This window comes from Schistosoma haematobium, chromosome 1 (assembly GCF_000699445.3).
Source record: "Schistosoma haematobium chromosome 1, whole genome shotgun sequence".
NCBI lineage: Eukaryota > Metazoa > Platyhelminthes > Trematoda > Strigeidida > Schistosomatidae > Schistosoma > Schistosoma haematobium.
The window spans coordinates 92,055,279-92,079,595 of NC_067196.1; the positions used below are offsets into that span (position 1 = coordinate 92,055,279).

The 24,317-nt window shown below is 39.9% G+C and overlaps 1 protein-coding gene across 1 annotated transcript; it reads right to left on the reverse strand.

Moving 5' to 3' along the window:
• Nucleotides 1-2,903: 2,903 nt before the first annotated feature.
• MS3_00000981 (uncharacterized protein) lies at nucleotides 2,904-8,954 on the reverse strand. Its single transcript, XM_051208538.1, has 2 exons — nucleotides 8,891-8,954; nucleotides 2,904-7,573 (listed from the first exon to the last, which is right to left on the reverse strand). Exon 2 carries the CDS (start codon nucleotides 4,321-4,323, stop codon nucleotides 3,703-3,705), a length of 621 nt encoding a protein of 206 aa, XP_051075562.1. The 5' UTR covers nucleotides 4,324-7,573; nucleotides 8,891-8,954; the 3' UTR covers nucleotides 2,904-3,702.
• Nucleotides 8,955-24,317: the final 15,363 nt, after the last annotated feature.

Here is a 24,317-nt window from a genome sequence, read left to right on the forward strand (position 1 = left end):
GTCGACCAACACCAAAGTCAGAAATTTCAATGCAAATATCAAGACAGTTCTACTGTATGTGGTAGAAACCTGGAGAACTATGAAAGTTATCATCCAGAAGATACAAACCTTTATTAACAACTGTCTACACAAAATACTTCGGATCCGTTGGCCAGACACTATTAGCAACAAATCAGATCCCAGGGGAGAAAAAAATCAGGAAGAAGTGATGGAAGTGGACAGGACACACATTGAGGAGAGCACACAACTACGTCATAAGGCAAGCCCTCACATAGAGTCCACAAGGCCAAAGGAGGAAAAGAGGAAGATTACAGAACACGTTACACCGAGAAATGGAGACAGACATGAGAAAAATGAACGAAAATTGGATAGAACTAGAAAGAAAGGACCAGGACAGATTGGGTTGGAGAATGATGGTCAGCGGCCTATGCCCCACTGGGAGTAACAGGCGTAAGTAAGTAAGTAAGTAATTTAGTAGACTAAGAAGGAACTGTATACTGTCTCACTGGGTTTTGTTTTACCAATCTCAAAATCGTCGCTCCTGTTCAGTGACTAAGTAAAAACCTAGATTGAAGAAGAATTACACCAAATGTCATCAGCTAGGCTAGACTGACACTCAAATGATCTGAAAACATTGATTTCTAAGTCAAATAATTTGATTTTAAATTAACTCCATCCTATTCAGTTTCAAATGAACTGGACTGCTAGTTGATTCGAGAGTAAGGTTCAAGTTACCCGAGTTTGTATTTCAATGATTTTTCAAGTGATCATGATTGAGTTTGACATATTAACCTATAATCACTTAAAAAAACAACCGATGAGTGGCTCGCACTCAAGCACTAAAATCTTGTACATGGTTACTGTATCGACTTCTTCGATTCAGTCAGTCGGTCAAGTGTGACATAAAATCCGGTTCAATTTGCCATTACCCCGTTAACACAGCGAAATGAAATTATTCGGGCAAGTCCAATAGTAGTAGAGACAGTAACAGTAATAGTAGCAATACAAAAGATCAGCATCGAAAAAATGATTCAAATTATCGAAGTAAAAAAAATTCATAAGGGATTTAGAAACTTATCATCTAAGGGAGGACAAAGAGTGGATGTACATGCATCATTTCCAACGATTTTGAACCATGTCACTTAGAGACTTGAACCATTAGTTACGATAATAACGACGCTCAAAACCGAGTAGTCTACTAGTCAATTCAACCGTCACTAACTACATGGACTGATGCCGTGTTTTATTTCACCCCACTAGCTTACTTCCGGCCTACTCCTACACCGGACTACATCGCCCGTTAAGGTAGACGGGGTTTGGGCATACATAACACATGTTTCAATCACCTCGGTGAACATTTACTACCTCGTCAATCGATTCCCCATATTTGCCTGATACTCTGTTCCAAACCCAGGGATTGCTTATTTGATGGTGCAAGAATAAGCAAACAATGCTTCGAAGACATCTATGGTCGAACACTAATAACCTACGAATATCCTCCATTCTTAATGTCCATAATGGAAAATTATTAATACTTCCACCTCAGCCTGCGATAAAAGAGCATATTGATCCATATCAGTTTGCTTACAGACGCGAAAGAAGCACTTCAGATGCTGTTGCTGTTCTGCATCACAATATAGTTTTCAACCTAGAAAAGGGTAAGAAGTATGTTCGATGTGCTTTTCTTGACTATACTTCAGCTTTTGATTCTATACCAAGACAACGTTTAATTAACAGGTTAATCAGCGTCAACATTGACAGCTGGATAACCAACTGGCTATGTCTCTACCTCTCTGGAAAGGAGTAGTACACTGTATTTCGAGGAAAGTGTTCAGAGTCTCTACTGTCTCATGAAGGTGTATCACAAGGAGCTGTTCTTTCACCTCTTCTTTTCTCTTTTTTCTGCATGATCTGCCATCTTCCACAGAAAACACTTTTGTGAAATATGCGGATGATCTCACTGTATGTATGTCTATCTCTTCCTCTTTACATCCCATAGAAATGAATGAGTTTTTGTCTTGTATTGATTGTTGGTCTGTTGGTAATGGTCTTATACTTAATCCGTCTAAATGTCAGGCTGTTAACTTTAGCATGAGACATGAACGGAGTCTAAACACCATTTTGAGATCCCATAATCCTTGTACCATCGGAGACTCTTTGGTAAACACAGTGTCGAAGGTCAATTGTCTTGGTGTTACCTTTTCCTCTGGTCTCTCTTGATCTTCTCACGTCTTATTGTTATCGAAGAATATTTCCCGTCTGAATTATTACATAAAGAGGCTGCATAAATTTTAGGATTACTCGACATTTACTCTTACAATTTGTCAATTCTTGCATATTACCTATTATTCTTTACTGTTCTCCATTATTCTTTCACGGGCTTTTGAGAGAGGTCTTTGCTGTATTGCGGAGGGTGCTGAAGGCAGTTAGCAAGATGTGTGGTGAATCTTTCGAGGTCATAATTAATATGGTTGTGGATAGACATCTAAAGTCATGGAAACTCCTGGCAGGTGTTATTTTATCAGATACTAACCATCCCCTTCACTCTTATCTTTTTCCTTGTATATCTTCTGGTAGAACGAGACATCAATACATTAAAATCCATGCACGCAAGCAAAAGTATAAAAGTTCTACAATACCTTATCTAGCAAATATACTGTGACGAACAGGCTATTAGAGCTAACCTAGTCAATAACCTGAATTCTTAACATGTCTCTAATTTGAAAAGTTGTACAGTTCTTCAGATTTTTTAAACCTTTTACTGTCTTTGTCTCTGTTTTTTGTGTGTAAGAAACTTGTTGAAATACCCTGTGCTGAGAATTTCTATATTGTACCAAAATATAATATTGAATGAAGCCATTAGTAATAATAATAATAATAAACCCCATTGATTTTGAGATGGTGGAGAAGATTTGTAACTCAGGCGGGTGATTTTGATGGAGTTTTGTTCTCTGAGCTGGATAGTTTGGTTGTGGAACTTCCATCGTTCTTCTGAACGACATCATTAGCACAAACTTCAGATAGAAGTAAAGTGTTCGAATTTCTCCATATGCGTTTCACAGCTTGTTCTGTACACCTCGATGTTGATTGGTTCGCATTGACCTTAAATTTGTCATTGTTTACTCCTTTGTTTTGGTTGTGTCTCCCATTGGTTTGATTTTCGTTCCTATATTTGTGCATGATTTTCCTGATTGGTTGATAAATTGGATTGATTTCGATATGTTTCTTGATTGCTCATTGACCTGACTGCCAGGCTTTTAAAAATTCTCTGGTGTTTTTGGAATTTCCTCTGCCCAAGATTTCCACGGTTTTCCAATCGAATGAGTGTCCGCAGTTGTCCACGTGAAGAAGTATCATGGCGTTTGACTGCTAATTGTTCATGTAGGAGAGGGTGAAGTGGGCGTCCGCTTTGTCCGATGTAGTGTTTTTCGCAGTTGGCACAGTTTATTTTGTAGATGATGTTTGATTTCTTTTCCTTTGTTATTTCATCCCTTGGTTTGCATAGGATTGATTGTAGTGATTTTGTCGGTTTGTGTGCCACACCTATTCCGAAGGTTTTCAGCAGTCTCGTTGCGGTTTCTGATATGCCTTTTATGTATGGTAGGGCGATCCTTTTGTTGATTCCTATGCTTGACTTGGGTTCTGATGCTGCGTGTGTTTGGTATTTTTCGATTGGATAGCTGTTCTTTTGAAATACGTCCTTCAGGTATTTCTCTTCATTTTTTCGTGCTGCCAGTGTGTCCTCGCCCTCTTGAACAAAGTGTGTACGCAGTTGATTTTGTGAGCTCTTGGGTTGTTGCTGTTGTAGTTGAGAATTTGATCCGTATGGGTCGGCTTCCTATACACTTGGATTTCCAGTTTTCCTGTGTCGGTTCTAGTGATTAATATATCCAAGAATGATAGTTTGTTGCTTGACTCCTGTTTCATTGTGAACTTGATATCATCGAAGACGTTGTTGATCAGCTTGGAAGTGTTTTCCAGATCATTCTTTTTGACGATGATGAATGTGTCGTCTACATAGCGAATCCAGATTTTCGGCTTGATCACTGGTGATATCACGGATTCTAGTCTTTGCACCACTGCCTCTGCGATCAGTCCTGATATTGGTGATCCCATTGGTATCCCTTTCGTTTGTTCGTAGATTTTGTTGTTGAATTGAAAATATATTGTTAGGCATAAATCGACGAGTTCTAGTAGACTTTTAATTTGAAGCATCGTGTACTTAGTGAGATTTGTGTCGTTGGTGAGGAGCAGGAATATAGTTTCTTTTGCTATCCTTGGTTCAATTAAGGTCAATAACGCCGTTACATAGAAGAATATCATCAGTTCGTTGTTGATTTGAATGTCCTTAATTTGGTCCAGGCATTGTATGGGGGATCTGATGGAGTGGTTGGATGAATCTACTAAATGTTTCAGTATTCGTGAAATTTCTTTTGACAAATTGTATGTTGGCGTTCCGAGGAGTGCTACATTTGGACGTAGTGGAATGTTTGGTTTGTGTATTTTTGGTCTGCCGTAGAATCGAGGGCAGACCAAACACTTCACTTCTATCTGAAGTTTGTGCTGATGATGTCATTCAGAAGAACGATGAAAGCCCCACGACCAAAACATCCAGCTCAGAGAACAAAACTCCATCAAAAACCCCATTGACTTTTGGATAAGACCTCTGGATCAAAGGGTCCCTAAGATAACCACGTGCTGAATTAAGGATAGGAAGTGAAGTAGTCGAACGCGTTGGCAACTTCATTTATTTTGGAAGTCTGATCAGCCCTAATGGGTTGGTGTCTGACGAAATCTCAACACGGATTCGAAAAGCTCGTCACCTATGGCGAAGGCGAGATATCCGTCTATTAATAAAAGGACGAGTATACTGAGCAGCAGTTCGTTCTGTTTTACTTTACGGCAGCGAAACATGGCCAATAAGAGTAGAAGATACTCGTAAACTACCAGTATTTGACCACAGATGCCCTAGAAATATTGCTGGGATCACCGGGTAAGTAATAGTGAGGTTAGATGCAGGGTATTAGGGAATGATGATGATAAATCAGCTGATGAAGTTGTGAACCTTCATCGACTGAGATGGTTGGGCCACGTGTTACTCATGCCTGGACACCGATAACCACGACTTGCAATGCTAACCGGTGTTGCAGATGGTTGGAAGAAAGTTAGGGGCGGCCAAACCAAAACGTTGTATCAGTGCTTGAAATCACTACCTTCTAGTCTGAGCCATGTTGGTAGATGCAGACTACTTGGTTGGGGTCCGCGTGACTATCGTAACCAATGGTTGGAGACTCTTAGTGACATGGCTCAGAATCGATCACAATGGCGTAGGTGTATACACGCCCTGTCTTCCCTTAAATTAAGAGATTAAAATCGCTTCATATCTTTCTTTCTACGAACTAATTCTTTCTTCCTGTATTATATCCTTATTGCAAACTTTCTCTTATATATCACCACCTCTGAATTCACTACTCCTAAGAATTCGGTGTTCATCTTGTTGTGGTAATGAGGTATGGCAACTTGGACCTATGCATATATGTGCCTGTTCCTACGTTGTAGCTGACTGACGTGCTTCAATCTGTGTATCCAGACAGTATGTCAGTCTTCTCACAAATAAGATAATGTATAACTATGAAGAAAGTGCTAATATTCGCTCCACTAAGCTACCTACTCAACCGATACTCACTATGATTCTATTACAAACGTGTCGATTTTACAAAGCATCAAACTCCTATTCCGTTCTCCATTTATCTTTATATCCCAACTTATTCAGCAGCTCATCTACGTCGTAAGCTCTGTCTTGTCTAAGCGACCCCAAGTCTCTAAGTGATCGAAACCCTGGATGCCACCACTGAATACGGAATCCAGATCAGTTTTTCCCGAAAAGTCAAATGCTGTCCTTCTCCAACGTCCGTACACTGAAGAAAATGAGACAACAGATAAGTTTGGTCATGCACTTGGTAACTGCTAACATTGATGTTTGCAGTAGATCACAGACCTTTATACAACATTTTAGTGAATTACTACTAAAGCTAACTGGGAATTTGACATTAAAATACCGTCACAATTATCACATCCCAACAGTCGTGCTTCCTTATATCATGATCACCTTCGCCTTATTGAGGACTATCACCTGGGATTGTCTGTTCAAGTAGGGTGTGTCTGAGAAATTTATTAACATCTTGAAGGCTTACTACACGAACATCTCAGACAGTAAGTGCACACAAACACATTTTTACATTATTCCATTCCAGAAACCCCTTAGGTATGATTCGTTAAGCTCGTCATTCCCCTTCAACTTTTTCAATGATAATATTGTGAAGACTGCTCTGATCGAAATATATAGCGGTGGTGGTTCGTTGAAAGGACACATAATACATGTTCTAATCACCTTAGTTAATGAAGACACCAACTTACATACCGACTTGTTATATTTATCCAGTACTCTAAGTCTATCCTTTGCATTGCTTATTCGGCAGTCCCAACATACGTAAGCGATTCTTTGAGGACACCCGTAACTAGATGGTAATAATCCACAAATAGCTAACTTTAGGAATCATTTCACAACCATAAATAGGACAGGTCAAACTAATGTGAAATTGGAAGACGGACATTTCACTTGTAACACAGGTACCACAAGTTGGAAGAGTCAAAGAGACTTTCTGAAAAGCCGAAAGTGGAAACTTTGAGGAACCGACAACTCAAGACTGATGCATCTATCTAAATATTAGGTGAATATTTCACGACCCGATATTCCAACAAAAACAGTCAAGTAAACAACATGAACAACAGTCGTTTAATTTATATGTAATCTCAAAAAATTAATTACCAGGCCAATCTGTCAATGATATTAGACAGAATAACAGCTAAAGCAAATACACAAATATGCACATATGTACATAACTATTTACAAACTGGCCTTAAGCCGGTGGAGTCAATAAAAATGAACTAAACACAAGTACAATACTTTTCACTCAATGAATTGAAATAACAAAATAATGATTGCGATGCCTGGACCAACTTGATATATACGTCATTTCCAAGAGCAATATTTAACTGTAAGAGTATGAAGAGTTCTTACTATTTCGAAAGAATGAATTAAAGGTTTTCTTGAAAGAAGCTTTGAAAGAAATGATGAACAGCAAAATCGGTGGGACGCGAGATCGTACAAACATCCATCAATATGAAAGATCGTGTGGCAAAAGTAACAGAAGCCGAACAACTTCAGCTTAAAGTAAATTACATGGATTAAAAGGATAGTCATTTAGCAACAGTGTCAGCACCAACTGGTTGCTTTGAATTCAAGTTATTCTGATCAACTGACGACACAAGATAAACTAAATTACGTTGAAGAACGGCCTGCAGTTGGACCGATTCACGGAATCGACCTTTTCTAGCAAGGTCAGAAACTAACTCGATGATATGCTCGTTCTCGTCTAAAAGCTAAAAGTTTGAGGAACAACAATCTATGGGTACTTACACGCTTGGCACTTGTCGCTTCATGAGCGATTACGTACCTAGAGCTATTTTGCGCAAAGGCTCCAGACATTTCTGCTTATTGGGAAATTGGAACCTGAAGATATAGTCAAATTAATGCTATTTGAAAACCTTCATGAGAAAAAAAACAAAAAACACAAAAACATCGTTCTCAGTGATTTGAGATTTATGGCGAGAACATCCGGTAGGACTATAATTTGTGTCAGCCTTTGAGTGGGGCTAAAGTGACCTCCACAATGCCCATCTACTTACTAGAGCTAGATAAACTATTGCGAGAAATTAGGATTGTGATTTACAGTTGACGGTTAGAGTTAAGAGATAGACTGGGAGTTTTCATTACGAAATCGCGTCAGCTAAACTGCTAAAGTTCCATTTAGCCAAATGGATGAATGAATTTCGCGTCAAAATCAAAAGCGCATTACCCTAAATCCGATCGGTTTGTCTATAAATTATAGTCTCACCGAAAAATGCTTACTCACTTCCTGACAAAACCCATCGCCATTGAAATGTCTAACTTTGACCCTTTTCCATACCTGACAAATATGGTGAATTCAAAATCCAGTTTAGAATAGTTAACAATAAACTGAAATGAAAGCAGACAATAAGCAGCAATTCCAATTCCGGATCATGAGGTAAAAGACTAGTTGAAATACTTTTCGAGTGAGTGCTACCTGTACAAAAAATTCAACGACGAAATCGGGAGCATGAGAGGACTAACAAACTTACACACAACATTCGAATTATAGCCTACCCTAATCTTCCAATTTCGGGAGAAGAATCATCACTTTTAGGGAAGTTACAATAGAAAAATTTGAGGAAGTGACACAAAACCTCAGAATTTGGAGGAAATTCAAAGTTTATACGACTTTGGGGTAAACCCCGAAATTCCCCTAAAATCAGGGGACTGGGATTAGGCTACCCAGTCTCCCAAGTTTGGGGAAACCTCCAAAGTAAAATGATCTCCACCAAGGTTAAAGGGGAACTTCCCCAGATCTAGGGAAATTTGGTGTTTCTGTGCCATTTCTCCAAAGTTCACTATAGCGTCTTCCCCGAAAAAGGGTCAGATTTTTCCCAAAATTGAGCGCTCGCGTACAACTACACATATTACTACGAACTCAGTGTAATAAAACCCTCGATGCCGTGGATTTCACCCTCGCAGCCATCCTCACAGGCAAATTTAATAAGGAAAACTTTTAAATTACAATCGAATCCTATTCTCTAGTTACGATAAACACCCAGCTGCCTGCCTAGTATTCCGATAAATTTGCTTAGTAATTTAAAGTTATAAGTCTTTATAGCTTCGTCGAAATACTGAAATATAGATGGCACTTCACTTAATGATTGAGGGGAGTGTGAATTTCAGTCGCGAATAACTTTTGTTAATCACTCTCACAATGCAAAACACCATTACGTCGAAAGTAACGCACAATTTAAACTGCGACCTTTCTTTCTTTCCCGACACAACTCTCAATGTTTCAGTTTCCGTTTGGGAAGGACAAGAGGCTTGATGGCCTGTGTTAGTCCTGGCAATGGTGGTCTCTCAGTTGATCCAACTTTCTCTTAAAAGGGTCGACGGATGGAGCCCCGATCACGTGCTGAGGTAATGAATTCCACTCGTTGATGATTCGATGGGAAAGTCGATAGTCAGCTGACAAGTAATTTGTTCTCGGCTTGTGAACTTTTTTGGAGTGTCCTCGTAAATTCTCTGTTTTAGAAGACAAGAAAAATGAGGGCATATCAGGTGCAAATTTGGCACTAAGCAATTTGAAAACTGTAATCAAGTTGCCTCTAGTTCTGCGATATGACAACGGGAAAAGGTTCAGCTTGGCCAGTCGAGCTTCATACGGAAGCCTCACTATTCCGAGAATCAGCTTAGTTGCAATTCTCTGAACGTTTTCCAGAAGCTCACTGTCTTATTTTAAGCAGGGGCTAGCCGCTTGTATGCAGTACTCAAGCTTAGGACGTACGAACACTGTATACAGTCAAAAACGTTTTGGCGTCGACATGACTAAAAGCCCTACATATTGACATACATACAAGAGGAATAGCACTGGCCCCAAAACTGTACCCTGGGGCACTCCGCTAAGCACAGTTCCCTAGCTAGATAACCTTGAGTTCACTCGTGTTCTTTGTTGACGCCCAACTAAGAAGTCTTTTATCCACACAAATAGATTGCCTCCAACCCCGACATTTCTTAACTTACATAACAGCCGGTTGTGCGGAACTTTGTCAAATGCTTTGCTGAAATTAATGAAGGCTACGTTTAGAGGTAACGTTTGGTCCTCAAGAGTGCACCAGCCTTCAAGAGCCACTAATGAGTTAGTGAGACAAGAGTAACCAATCCTGAAACCGTGCTGCTTCTCCGAAAGAATCCGGTTTTCATCGAGAAACTTAAACAGCTGCTCCCGAATAATCTTTTCTAAGATTTTAAAAACCTCACTAGTTAGGTTAACGGGGCGGTGATTCTCAGGTTTGTGCTTCGTACCTGTTTTGAAGGCATGACTTACTATGGCGTTTTTCCAGTCTTTGGCTAAACGACCCTGCGTTGCGGATAGGTTAAAGCATATACTTAAAAGGTTGCTCTGACAAAGTAAATTTCAATCTCAGTAGTAAAGATAAGAGATCAATCGATCTTTATTAGTCCTTGCAATTTGTAGTACTGTGTAGATTTGATTTTGCTTTTAATTTATCAAAATGTACTGATATTGCTATCTAAATAGAACAGTGATATTGTTTCTCGTTGAGTTAATTGACTGTTTTGATCGTAAATTACACATCAAAACTACTGTTTACACTTTATTTGCATCTACTCCAGTTAAAGTGATATTGTATTGAGTGTTAAGATTTGTGTATTTATTTCATCGAAGCATACTTAGTCGACTTTTACCTGATTTATTTAGTTAAGGTTTGAGAATTCTTTTACATATCCTATTTGTGTCACCATTGTAGCTGATTTTCAAGATGGCCAGCTCTGCTCATGAATGTGGAAAACCATATTGCTTATTCCCATGGAGAAAGGGATGCAATGTGTTGAGTGTAATAAGTGGTTCCATAAGATGTGCACCCGAATAAGCCCCACTGCATATAAAAGGTGCTCAAAGCCGAACTCGCATTGGCTTCGTAGTTTTTGTTGCTCGAGCAAACCATTACTCATCCAGGAAACAATTAGCCTCCTGCTGTTGATGAGGGTTGTACTGGTAATATTGGCACTGATGGCGTTAGTGTCGTAAGTGCTGTCACGGCGCGAGCCAGACATCTAACTATTCAACTCACAATTAAATCGTCTACCCCGGAATAGTCAATGAGTGACACCTCATTAGATATTGGTGAACATGTTGCTACAGCAGAAAACGGTGGCCCAGATAAAACAATCGATGTCCCGAGTGTTTCTAATGTAGATGCTACGACTGATGGAAAATGGATGACGCGGAAACGCAGAAGAGTAGGAGAGACAGCTAGAACTAATGACCGTTTACTTGATAAGTCCTTGGTGGACTCTCAGACCATTCCGCCAAACTCTCAACGTAAAGCCTCGTCAAACATTGTTGTGAGTCACTCGCTTGACTCCCATGACTCTGCTACAATAAAAACTAATAGTAAGATACCAGTAGTTAATATACATTGTCTGACGTCACGATCGACAGCTGTAAACATGAATTCAAAAGAATCTAAACCCCTTTCTAGTTTAATTATTTGGAATCTAGAGGAGTCGAAAGACAATGACTTTGCTAAGAGACATGCATATGATCTGCAAGTGGTGGAATTCGTGGTAAGATATGTACTACCTGAAGAGGTTTCAGGGGTACATATCACGAAAACAATAAGACTCGGTAAATGGGTTGGAGGCGAGACCCAACCAAGAAGGATCTTCAAGCCAATTCTAGGGAATTTTGAAGAACGAGATGTATTATTGAAAAACGAGCTAAAAATTCGTGATTCAAATATTCGTATCTGACCAGATTGGCCGCTTGAGGATCGAATCAAGTGGAAGAATGCTCTTACGGATTTGAGAACTCGCAAGATAAATGGCGAAACTAATCTTGCCATTAGGGTTTTCGGGTAGTCAGGTCTTGGAAGCCAATTTTGCCGAGGCCTGTATGGGTAGAACGAATGATTACCAAAACACCTTAAGTGTGTGCTACACAAACGCCCTTAGCCTTGGAAATAAAACGTCTGAGCTAAGTCTGATGGTGGATGAATTAAGTCCTGATATAATCGTTGTTACAGGAACTTGGTTCACCGTAGATATAGAAAGTTCTCCCATCATGACAGGCTATATCTGTATTAGAAGTGATAGAGTTTTAAGTCGCAAGGGGGGAAGCATAATGTGAGATAGCATGTTGTAAGATTAAATCCAGAACTGGGTTAGTGACTATAAGGGGGAATATACCGTTGTCCGTTCTGTCTTGCTGACGACTTTATCTTAAGACACACCTGTTCTTGGAGTATGGCAGAATGTTGCCTCATAATTGGGGACTTCAACCCACAGCACATCAACCGGATAGAGCTCACAGCTCCGAGTGGTGGTTTCGATAGTGGCCTTTTATCTACCGTTATTCAGTGTGCACTTGTACAATGTATCACAAAACCGACACATATCGATTTGCAACATGATCCGTCGCTGCTGGACCTCGCCCTCACCCACCACTGTGATGACGTCTAGTGAACACTAGTGAACAGTGATCACGTTGTACTTCACTTTAACTTTAGGAAACATGGTATACGATTTGTGTCTGCTCCACCCCGTCCCAATATCTGGTGAGCTAATGTTCCGGCAATCAGAAACTGTGCTATCTCGATTGATTGTTCGGTCGACGCGGATGGATCAATCGATGATGAATGGAATAAGTTTAAGTCTACATTCGAGTCCGTAACGTCGCCGTTTATCCCATGGTCAGCACGTAAGCTATCACATTGCTCTCCATGGATTAATAAGCAAACCCGGAAGCTGTTAAAGCGTAGGCAACACTTCTGGAACTTATTCTTGTTGACAGGTCATGCGTCGTTTAAGCGTGGGTACCAGAAATTCCGTAATATCTGTAAGAAAACCATAGCTAAATCCCGTACCACTTACGAACGGCAGTTAGTATATGATAGCCGTGCTTGTCCGAAACGATTGTTTCCGTATGTTAAACGGCGTATGAAACGTAGTGATGGTATTCCCCCGTTACTGTTACACGAAAATTCAGATTTACTATCTGAATCAGATCGGGCAAAAGCTGAGACTTTTTCAAACTATTTTAGCGAAGTCTACTCTACGTTTATTGTAAGAAATACTTGTCCCAATCAAACCGAGATACCAACCATTGAATCTGTACAGGTGATTGGGGACACTATCCTTCCGTTGATAACTAACCTCAAACCTTGTAACATACCGGGCCCCGACGGGTTACATCCACGGCTGCTGTCATCTCTTGCGGACATTATTTCAAAACCGCTCGCGACACTCTTCAACATGTCCCTTTCACTCGTTCAACTCCGTTCAGATTGGAAAGACGCTATAGTCAGTCCTATATTCAACTACGGTTAGAGACAGATCGTATCTTACTACCGACCTGTCAGTCTAACGAGCATTGTCGTCGAGTTACTTGAAAAGATTATTCGGGTTAGGCTGCTAAGCTACATAGATTCACACAATGTGTTAGCTCCTGAACATGGATTTCGTAACAAGCGTTCATGCTTGACTAACTTAATGTGAGAGAGGATTGGACAACAGCCTTAGATAAAGGCCTGTCTGTCGATGTGATATTCATAGATTCTAGCGAAGCATTTGACAAGGTTTCACACTTGGGTCACATGCAGAAGCTCACGTGATTCGCAATAATAGGTACTGCACAGAAGTGGATAGGAAACTTCTTATGTGACCGCAGACAGAGAGTGAGGGTCAATGGGACGCTATCCGATTTGGAAGCCGGTCAAAAGTGGTGTACCCCAAGGCACTATCTTAGGCCCTCTGCTCTTCCTTTTCTACGTCAACGAGTTAATGCTGTTGCTTATGTCGTCGACATTATTGTTTGCCGATGACGTAAAAATCTGGAGAACAATAAAAAGTGCGGCTGATCATCTGGATCTTCCAGCTGACTTAGACGATTTAGTTAGATGGGCTCGAGCTTGGGGCTTGGAAATCAATTCTAGGGAGAGTGTGCTAATGCACATCGGTCACGGTAACAGTTACCATCATACTATTGATGGTAAACGTCTTCCATGCATTCAAGAACATAAAGACTTAGTAGTAGTAACAAGTCATGACTTGAAAATAACTACGCATTGCAACGCAGCCGCTGTCAAAGGTTTTCGTGCGTTATGGTCACTTCGCCGAGCGTTCAAATTTTTTGACGAGGAAACGTTTCGAATTTTATATCTCATATATGTTAGACCACATTTAGAGTACTGTATCCAAGCAGCTAGCCCGTGTCTGGTAAAGGATACTAACTCACTTGAGCGTGTCCAGTATGTGGGAACGAAATTAGTGAAGGATCTTTCTAGACTCCCTTATGATGAGCGTTTAAAACACCTAAACCTTTTCCCCTCGTCGTATCGTAGGACACGAGGTGACCATATACTGGCTTTTCGTAACTTTAATTATGATTTGGGTATTAATATGTCTTATCTTTTTGCTCACTCCAGCACTAATAATCTTCGAGGTCATAGCAAGAAGGTTCATAAACCGCTTTCTAATAAACTTAAAATGGGGTCTCGTTTTTCTCATCGAGTAGCCAATGATTGGAGCGCCTTACCCGAACAAGTGGTATCAGCCCCATCAGTGAATATTTTCAGGGAGAAGCTGGACCTTCACTGGAAGGCAATCTGTCAGGATTAACAGAGGTTCACCAACCTACTATCTTTATTACTAAAGACTGAAAACTGATGGGGAAACTCGGTGATTCACTAGTCCGATTCAAATTTATGTGGTAGGGACAGAAGGCCAACGGCCTATGTCAGTCCTGCCTTACGAAGCTTCTGTGAGTCTCCAGTCTTCTCTTGAAATGGTCAATTGAAGTTGTGGATACCACTGCTTCGATGAACAAGTTCCAAGAATTTAGAGGTGTCACATGTATTCGGAGTTAGACATCGCCTTTATGCGTAACACCTTTATCATCGAAGTATGCCAACTCAATCAAATTGGAAGTGTGAAAACGAAGGGCCTAGAGGTTATTTTTGAAAGGTCATTGATATCTCGAGAAGCGTCTAAGGCGTTGTTTTGAAAGGAGACCAGCACAGCTTGCACCTGTTGAGGAAGTTTTGATAAGAAAAGTTGTTTGAATAGGCCACCATCGAAGGTTTTGTGGCCGATAATCTCTCTCATTCTAAGCAACATGACTGTCACAGAACGTGTTGCAGGCCGATGTTATTAAGGAGTTGGTCTAACGTTTGTCGATCAGTTAGGTCTCTGCGTTTAAGGATAGATTGTTTCAATGTTTCGTAGGGTTCAGAAACATCACTAGTAAACATACTAGGTCTTACGTACCTGCTGAATTCACGTGGTAGTGCTTTGATTGCTGCGAGGAATTTTGCACGTGTGTCGTTCACACCGCGCTCGTAGAAGTCGGCTTCTGCGTAGCAAAACCAGGCTTCGATGTTGTCTGGCCAGAAAGGCATCAGTTGGAACGAAGGTGGGGGTACCTTGGGTGTCTGTTCAGTCATAGTGAAATATCAAGTACGAGAATGAACGAGTGAAAGAAATGTATATATCCAAAAACACGGAAAAAATATCACAATGTATAAAAATTAAAATGAGGCGATGATATATAAAACCCCATAAAGGTACAGACGCACAGTTTGCAACTTGGCGTACCAAATCACGTTAGGCTCACCAATGAAGATTCCACAGGCATTCGGATTTTGACAACGTTTTAACCAGTAACACCTACCAATATGAAGCGTACCCACCAAGCGGAATCAAAAGACAAAAGCGAGGAGGCTCAAAGATATATTTGATAGGCTATCAATATATCGAGAATCGTCTGATCTAATCTGGCTAGCGATTGAGGTAGATGTTGAGTACGACGTTCCCACTCGTGATCTGGTGCGGATGCATGACCGAGCGCCTTCAGCTAGGTGAGTCCATTAAAACTAATGTGGACAGCATCCAATGTCGAAAACGTACAGGGCTATTTATTTTGGAATTCAAAATCAAGCATTAAACTAGTACAAAGGAATCATTAGTTCATTTAAACGCCACAGGCACTCTTAGCATCATAATATGTAGGTTGAAATTGAGGTCAACCAAGTTTTATCCAAGTTTCTCTAGAAATTAATGTTATGCCAGACTCCGCATCAATTTGCAGCTTAACTGGTCTAGCCTCAATTAGTAAAAATTTGTCAACATGCCATAATAAATTATTCAGACCAGCTCCTCCACAAGCAGAAGAAAAATCGCCCAACGGGGACTCTCCAGTCAAATATCAAATTCAATCGATCAGGTTACAATGCAGACATCGATCTAAATGACTCGAGCTATGTCCCGACTTTAAGTAGTTGATTCATGGTAAATTATATTTCTACACTAGTTCACAACACCAAGTACACATTTACAGGTAACATTTATGTTTCTCAGAAGCATTATCCTTACATCATATGAGTGCCAATGTAGATAGTCTTTATTAGCATCATAAAAACACAACACTTTAAACTTTCAACTGCGTAATAAATATGTCAAAACTAATGTTTACGATTTAAAGAGTTCCATAACAAACATAAGCTTTTCTATGCATTAAGAATTGTTGTTCATCACCGGAAATTAAATATGGTGTATTGTCATATTTAGACAGTTATTTCAACAGATAGAAAATAAACCAGATGAAAAACATTCCGTTCATTTGAGAAACTGGGTAAAAGTTAGTTACTGTTCAGTAAACAGAGCAACAATTCACAAATTACTCTAATTTCATTGTGTTTTCTCGGAGTATCGAATAGCACTGTAGAAATGAATTTCATCAAGGAATAGATATTATTGACTATCATGAAAGCAGACGTATCAGTGAACATAGAGAAAGGAGTTAAAAGTGATGGGCAATCGTTATGATTCAAAGCAACACTTAAGTATCAACATATGCTTACACCCACTTAATAGATCATTTCATATGTATGTTAAAAGTTTCTATGGTTTATAAGAAAACAGAAACGGAATTTTAAATCTTAATCTATTACTAACTACTACTAAGTGATTCATAGCCAAATTAATGATCATTCGAACCACGTGCGATTTCAATGAACCTGTGATCATTAGTATTATTACTACATTTCCCCCTTTACTGATGTGTCGCATTCTCATTGTCTTATTCATAAGTGCTCATAATATCACTTTACTTATTCCTTACACCTCTATGACATTTAATGAACAAAAGTAACAAAAGCACTTTAATCATCTTATCACATTCACGTTATAATTCGTTATTAATTTACTAAGTCTATTGTTATTATTATTCGTGTTACGTAATCTATCAATATAGTCTTTCTATTAAATCATCTTGATTATTCCTTATTTACATTTCCTCATGGAATTAGTACTTTAACAAAATATATTTTCATACATACATATACGTACGTTCTATTGTGCGACTCCTCCCCAGTGCGCACTCAGGATCTCACCCCTCGAGATTCGATCGCAGAACATATCAGACTCACTTGCAGACGCTCAACCTTTAGCATATTCCCTAAGTATTACAAAGTATCCCGATTGTTTACTCGATTTCAATCGGAACCAGATTTGATATCTTAGTTATAGATTATAAGTTAAATGTATGTAGTTCACTTTCTGACGTTATCTAACAATAATGAATAGAAAGTATAACTGGAATAAAGAACATCATTAATATTGAATATTATGTTGTTATACAAACACAGAACAATCAAAATACTTGATCATCAACTATGGAATAAGAACAAATCACAATTGATTGATCACTGGATGGTGATCAATGTCATGCGTGTCAAGTCCTTATTATTGGTGCTGATCGAGTGCTATCTTCCATGTTGCAATGTGGCCACCAGTTCCCTCAAGTTTACAGGTACACCTTGCTGACGAGTGCCAAGTAGCCCGAAACTCGGGTCCAGGGTTTCCTGTCGACTACCTCCAACCACCATTTAATAAGAACAAGTTGATGAAAGTAAGAAGAACAAGAAGTGAGAACATAACAAGTTGAAATAAAACATGATAATAACCGATCAATATATACTATGTGTGAACGAGTTAATCAAGATCAGTAATGAACTTTTAACTTCTTAGTTTTTTCTTTTTCTTAAAGAGAAATCTCAATACTCTTGATTAGAGTCATTAGAAATACATTTGTATGCTACTTAGAACATTCAAATCAATTAGTAAAAGTTGGTTTGTGTTACCATAAATTGAACGTGTTTTTGTTATCATTTTCATAACAAAAAAACTGTCCATTTACACAGACTGTTTTCTAGCTGGTTAAGTACTGATGATAAATTTATTGAGCACATATTTACAGCACATCGCTGTTCACTACAGGACTCGAGCCCAGTATCGTTGTCTTCAAACACTACCTGGCTACTGAGTCCAGATATCCACTCACTTTTGCAGTGAGGTGAAGTTAAAGATTCATTTGGTATTGTTTACTTGAATCTTCTCGTTGATGTTTAGGACTGCAGTTGATCAACCTCTTATTAGCATATGTGAATACTGTGCTTATTACGTCGATGGTGTTCGAGTCACAGAGTGAGCATCAATTCAGAAATACAGATACATTCAGCTGACGAGTCTCAAATAGGACGAATCGACCGTCAAACTGGATTTCAATGATAACCACTATCCATCTTTGCTAACAATAGAAATACTTTTTATACTTGTTGGACAGAATAAGGACTGATTTCACAATTCTTCGATCGCCTCATTCAATTAAGAGTCTAAAAGAAAGTGTTCGGCAATAATATAATTTGATAATAAGAAATATTCTTGAAGTAATTCAAATAGCCCGTTATGCCATTGAGTATACATAATAAGAAGAATTGAGCGACGGAAATTTACCTTTCGACGAAATCACTTATTTAAGCTATGCATTCGTTATATGGGAAATACATATCTATAGAAGGATTGAACAGATTGCGTCATGAAGTGATTCGAGACTGTAATTATCAGATGAGTTTACGTAGTAAACAACTGGTAAAAGAAGAATATAAGGATAAATAATAATCATCACTTTCTCCATTTTATTATGTTATTCTCTACAAAATATACTAAGAATGTAAAACACCGATTGAAGATCAACGTACTAAAATGTGGGTATATGGAGATTGATGTGATTTGTTAGTTAAATTCAAGAATAGATCAAAACTTGAACATCATCGTAAACCTGGATGCACCGGTCAGTATGGGAGCACATATCATGTGATGACTACTGACTGGCTTCAAAATGGATTCCATGGAGTTCGAGTTAGAAGCCGTGACCAGTGGATTTCATCCATGTGTGTTGTAATGCACTTACTCACTGAAGGCAATAATGGACAGTCGCGCAATACCGTGGATTAGTTGAAATTAGACGTTAAAACCATTGAATGCCGGCCGACTCAATGGTCTGCAGGTTAAGTGTTCGCACGTGAGACCGATGATGCTGGATTCGAATCTCACTGCTGGTGAGTTCCGTACTATGACGAGACGACCGATTAACGCTTACAGGTTCTCAATGGTGGTCTGACATTCATCGATTCCTGATCTCAATCAAAAATATGACAACCTCCATAGCTCCACACTTAAAACTTTTCAACTGATCAAATTATTTACCATCATACAATAGTTATTCACCACTTTGATTTCAGTCAATACTCTTAATATGTCATTCTCTTGATTTTAAAGAAGGTGGAAACCAAATGATTCTATGAGTAAACGACCACTCAACTCACTCGAAATTAGATGGCGAATGGTCATAGTGTTCATCCATAGTTAGAGTGAGACTTTTTATGAATCGACAGCCAAATGATTTGTTTTCACGTCATTTTATATTTAGAAAAGTATCAATGTTTTGTAAAATGAGAAATTCACTGATTTTACTTCCGTGAATGTATGTAGGTGAAGGTCAGTTACATAAGCACATCATTGGAATGCGATAAGTTCTATTCTAATTAAGATTCATATTACGCCCACCATACAGCATACAGTAAAGAGAATACCATATTGTTTGAATAACGAGATGAAATGAATTGGTAGACAACAACAAATTATAATCAATGATGTTTCTGTAGACACTTGAGTTCAACAGAAATATGCTCATCAACTAAATGCTCAAATAATTTACACTGAGAATAGAAAATAGTAAATTTTACTTTGAAAATTGTATAGGAAGTAACAGAAATGATAGAAGTTGGTATTGTGTATCAGACAGAATTCGTAGTTCATCAAATCTTATTCTTACTTGCAAACTATTTGAAAGACAGTGGTGTTTGCATAAACTAATTGCTCTTTTATACTTGGTTTAAAAATTGCTGACCAGAAAATATCATTTACATCATACTAATTCAGCATAGCGAATTATCCCGACCGTTGTTGCTACCTTGACGTGGTGGTCGGGCTTGCCTATCGTGATGAAGCAACGGAGCTATACTGGCTGGAACAACCGTTCCTCAAGGTCCTACCATGTCAGACAGGTCGGTTGAAGAGCGGTAAGACTAAAAGCAACAAACCCAAGGTCCGAAGGCGAAGTCGTACTGCTGACTGTACAGAGGTGTGACAGCAGTAAGGTGTTTCCTTCAGACAACCAGCATGACAGCGATGCTGCCTTCCCACAACGGGAGGGGTAGTAAAGGTCGACCCTAAAAATGCACACCTCACCTTACCTCTCGGATTTCCGTCTCTGGCGGTAAGGCTCTTTGAAGAACGGAGCTAACACAAAAATTACCCATAAAAAGGTCGTGTGTGACCGGCTTCAAGCAGTTGTCTCTTGGGCACTGCGGTCACGCTCTCAGGTCACTGAGACCACCTCTAATCCAATTTCCTTTTCAGGTACCTTCAGAACAACCCTTCCGCGGTGTGGGCAATCGGGAAGTGATAACCGCCCTCATACCTCTAACAGCACTCGAGACCACTGTATTCATAATCAACCTTCCTCTTCAATTCCTATTATTCCTCCTACATCGACTTTCAACTCTAAACTTCCCCTTTCGGCTTCCTCCTCAAGTGTCACCAATTCTAGTGCTCAAAACACTGTCCCAGATCTACTGAAACCTCTCTCCAAACTACACATTGGAGCCTTCAACGTACGCACCCTATGTCAAATCGGTCAGCAGGCTTCCTTGGCTAAAACCCTAGAGTCTCTTTCCATTGATGTATGCTGTGTCTCCGAAACACGCATACAGGATTCCAGTGTGGTCATTCACTTGACCTCACCTCGTCAAAACGGAGAGCCAACGAGATACACCCTACGTGTATCTGGTGACCCGATGGCCAATTCTCGTGGACTGGCAGGTGTAGGCATAGCACTAAACATGAGGGCGGAACAAGCACTGCTAGAGTGGATCCCCGTCAACAGTCTTCTATGTGCTGTTCGGCTAAACGGCTCCGTAAGAACTCGGAAGGATAGGGACACACGTCGTTGCCTTTTCGTCGTTTCTGCCTACGCTCCCACTGACTGCAGCTCAGATGATGTGAAAGATGAATTTTACAGAAAGCTTTCTGAACTTCTTCAGAAAGCTAAACGCTCAGACATAGTACTCATAGGGGGTGGTTTTAATGCTCAGATAGGTAGCTTAAACCAAACAGAAAGGCATTTAGGTGGATATTTTAGCATTCCGGCACAGCGAACAGATAATGGTGATCGTCTGCTGCAACTGTGCTCAGACAATCGCTTATTTTTAGCAAACACAAATTTTAGGCATGAGGAGAGACATCGTCTAACATGGCGACCCCCTACACCAAACCAACAATGGACTCAAATAGACTATATTGCCATCAGTCATCGTTGGAGAGGGTCTGTAGAAGATTGTCGCTCATTCTGGAGTACCTGCTTGGACTCCGACCATGCCCTAATACGGGCACGCATTTGCTCGCGCCTCACTGAACGCAAAAAAGCCACATTAAAAAGACCCATTAGAACTGAGTTGAGTAACGAGAAAACCAAAAATAGGTTCCAAGAACAACTGAGTTCACACTTAGGTAGTTCTGAAGACGAGGCTGACCCAGATGTTGCTTGGAAAGACATACAAGCAGCTGTGGAAACAGCAGTGACATCTATTAGCGACTTAAACCACAGAGTTACAAAGAACCAGTGGATTTCTTCAAAGTCTATCACACTGATGGATTCTCGCAAACTCGTTCCATCAGGTTCCGAACATGATGAAGAGCGACAACACATCAGATCTAGGTTAAGAAAAAGTCTAAGAAACGACCGTGAGCAGTGGTGGGCAATGAAAGCAAAAGAGATGGAAAAGGCGGCGACTATAGGGAACACAAGACAGCTTTACAGACTAATAAAAGAAACTGGAATTAATAAGTCAAGTGTAAGTGAGATAATCTGAAGCGAGGAAGGGCAACTGGTCCAGATGGACTGGCTCCAGAAGTCTTTAAGGATAGTGGTCCAATTTTAGCGACTAGGTTGACTAATATTTTAGCTAAGATCTGGGAGTTAGACGTTATCCCATCTAACTGGTCACAATCACTTATCGTCCCAATATATAAGAAAGGGTCAAAATCATCCTGTGACAACCACAGAGGGATTAGTTTAACTAATATAATATCTAAAATACTAGCCTCGATAATTATCAGACGCCTAACTAAGACTCGTGAACTGCAAACACGAGAGAACCAAGCTGGCTTTAGACCTGGTCGTGGCTGCATCGACCACATATTCACCATTCGTCAGATTCTAGAACACAGGCATACTTATCGGCGTCCGACAATGGTGGTCTTTCTTGACTTAAAAGCAGCATTTGACTCTGTAGACCGCGAGATTCTGTGGCAGTGTCTGTCATTGAAAGGCGTACCACAGAAGTACGTAAACCTTGTAAAGGCTCTTTACTCGAACACTACTAGTCGAGTCAAAACTTATGGCGAACTGTCATCTACTTTTGCAACCTCAAGTAGTGTCCGTCAAGAATGTCCACTTTCCCCATTTTTGTTTAACTTCATCATAGACCTACTGATGGAAATAACTTTCTCGTCGACTGAGTTCTCGGGTATTGATCTCCATCCAGGAGGTCCACTTATCGACTTAGAATACGCAGATGACATAGTCCTGTTTGGTGAAGACTCCGACAAAATGCAGAGTCTTCTGGTAGCACTAAGCAACAATGCCAGAATGTTTAGAATGCGCTTCTCTCCCTCTGAATGCAAGTTGTTGCTTCAGGACTGGTCTGCGTCAACACCTGAACTAAGGATAGGGAGTGAAGTAGTCGAACGCGTTGACAACTTCACTTATCTTGGAAGTCTGATCAGCCCTAATGCGTTGGTGTCTGGCGAAATCTCAGCACGGATTCGAAAAGCTCGCTTGGCTTTTGCCAACTTACGTCACCTGTGGCGAAGGCGAGATATCCGTCTATCAATAAAAGGACGAGTATACTGCGCGGCAGTCCGTTCTGTTCTACTTTACGGCAGCGAAACATGGCCATTAAGAGTAGAAGACTCTCGTAAACTACCAGTATTTGACCACAGATGTCCTATAAATATTGCTGGCGTCTGCTGGGATCACCGGGTAAGTAATAGTGGGGTTAGATGCAGGGTATTAGGAAATGATGATGATAAATCAGCTGATGAAGTTGTGAACCTTCATCGACTGAGATGTTTGGGCCACGTGTTACGTATGCCTGAACACCGGTTACCACGACATGCAATGCTATGCGGTATTGGAGATGGTTGGAAGAAAGTTAGGGGCGGCCAAACCAAAACGTGGCATCAGTGCTTGAAATCACTAACTTCTAGTCTGAGCCATGTTGGTAGATGCAGACTACTTGGTTGGGGTCCGCGTGACTATCGTAACCAATGGTTGGAGACTCTTAGTGACATGGCTCAGAATCGATCACAATGGCGTAGGTGTATACACGCCCTGTCTTCCCTTAAATTAAGAGATTAAAATCGCTTCATATCTTTCTTTCTACGAACTAATTCTTTCTTCCTGTATTATATCCTTATTGCAAACTTTCTCTTATATATCACCACCTCTGAATTCACTACTCCTAAGAATTCGGTGTTCATCTTGTTGTGGTAATGAGGTATGGCAACTTGGACCTATGCATATATGTGCCTGTTCCTACGTTGTAGCTGACTGACTGACTGACTGACTTATAGCGAATTATGCATCATCATTTTGAAGAATTATGAATCCACTTCGTGAATGTCGAAATTCTTTGGAAGTCACGAGGCCTATGTCCCAAATGTTACTTTAATGAGAAGACACAACATGGCAGTTCTCGAATTAAGTGAGTCACATTGAATGTATACTGTGCAGAAGAAAACTAAACTCGAGAAATCCGCTGTTGTACTCTGGTGATGAGAGAAGAAGTGAATAATACGTTCAGCTCTGTCATTACTGACCCTTGTGTATTCGCCGGTACACTAATATATTTTTGCATTCACTGATATGCATTATATGTTATCTTAGTGAATGGAATCATGTCATCGATATATAGTTTTTATTACTGAACATGACATCTCTTCATACTCAATGGAATTCAATGAATACTGAATAAAATAATTTATAAACTTGAAATGTTTATTAAACCTGATCATCATATGAAAAATATCAAGTTTCAATCGACATTAATGTGGACTTATCCTATGAGGAGAAATTGACAATGATTCTATGAGGTTAGTTCACTATTCGAATCCACAGGATTTCCATGGATATCAATGACTGATCTAACACTCAGGT

Coding starts and splice junctions, on each gene's coding strand:
- MS3_00000981 (XM_051208538.1), bottom strand. CDS start 4,323: ATGATATTCTTCTATGTAACGGCGTTATTGACCTTAATTGAACCAAGG.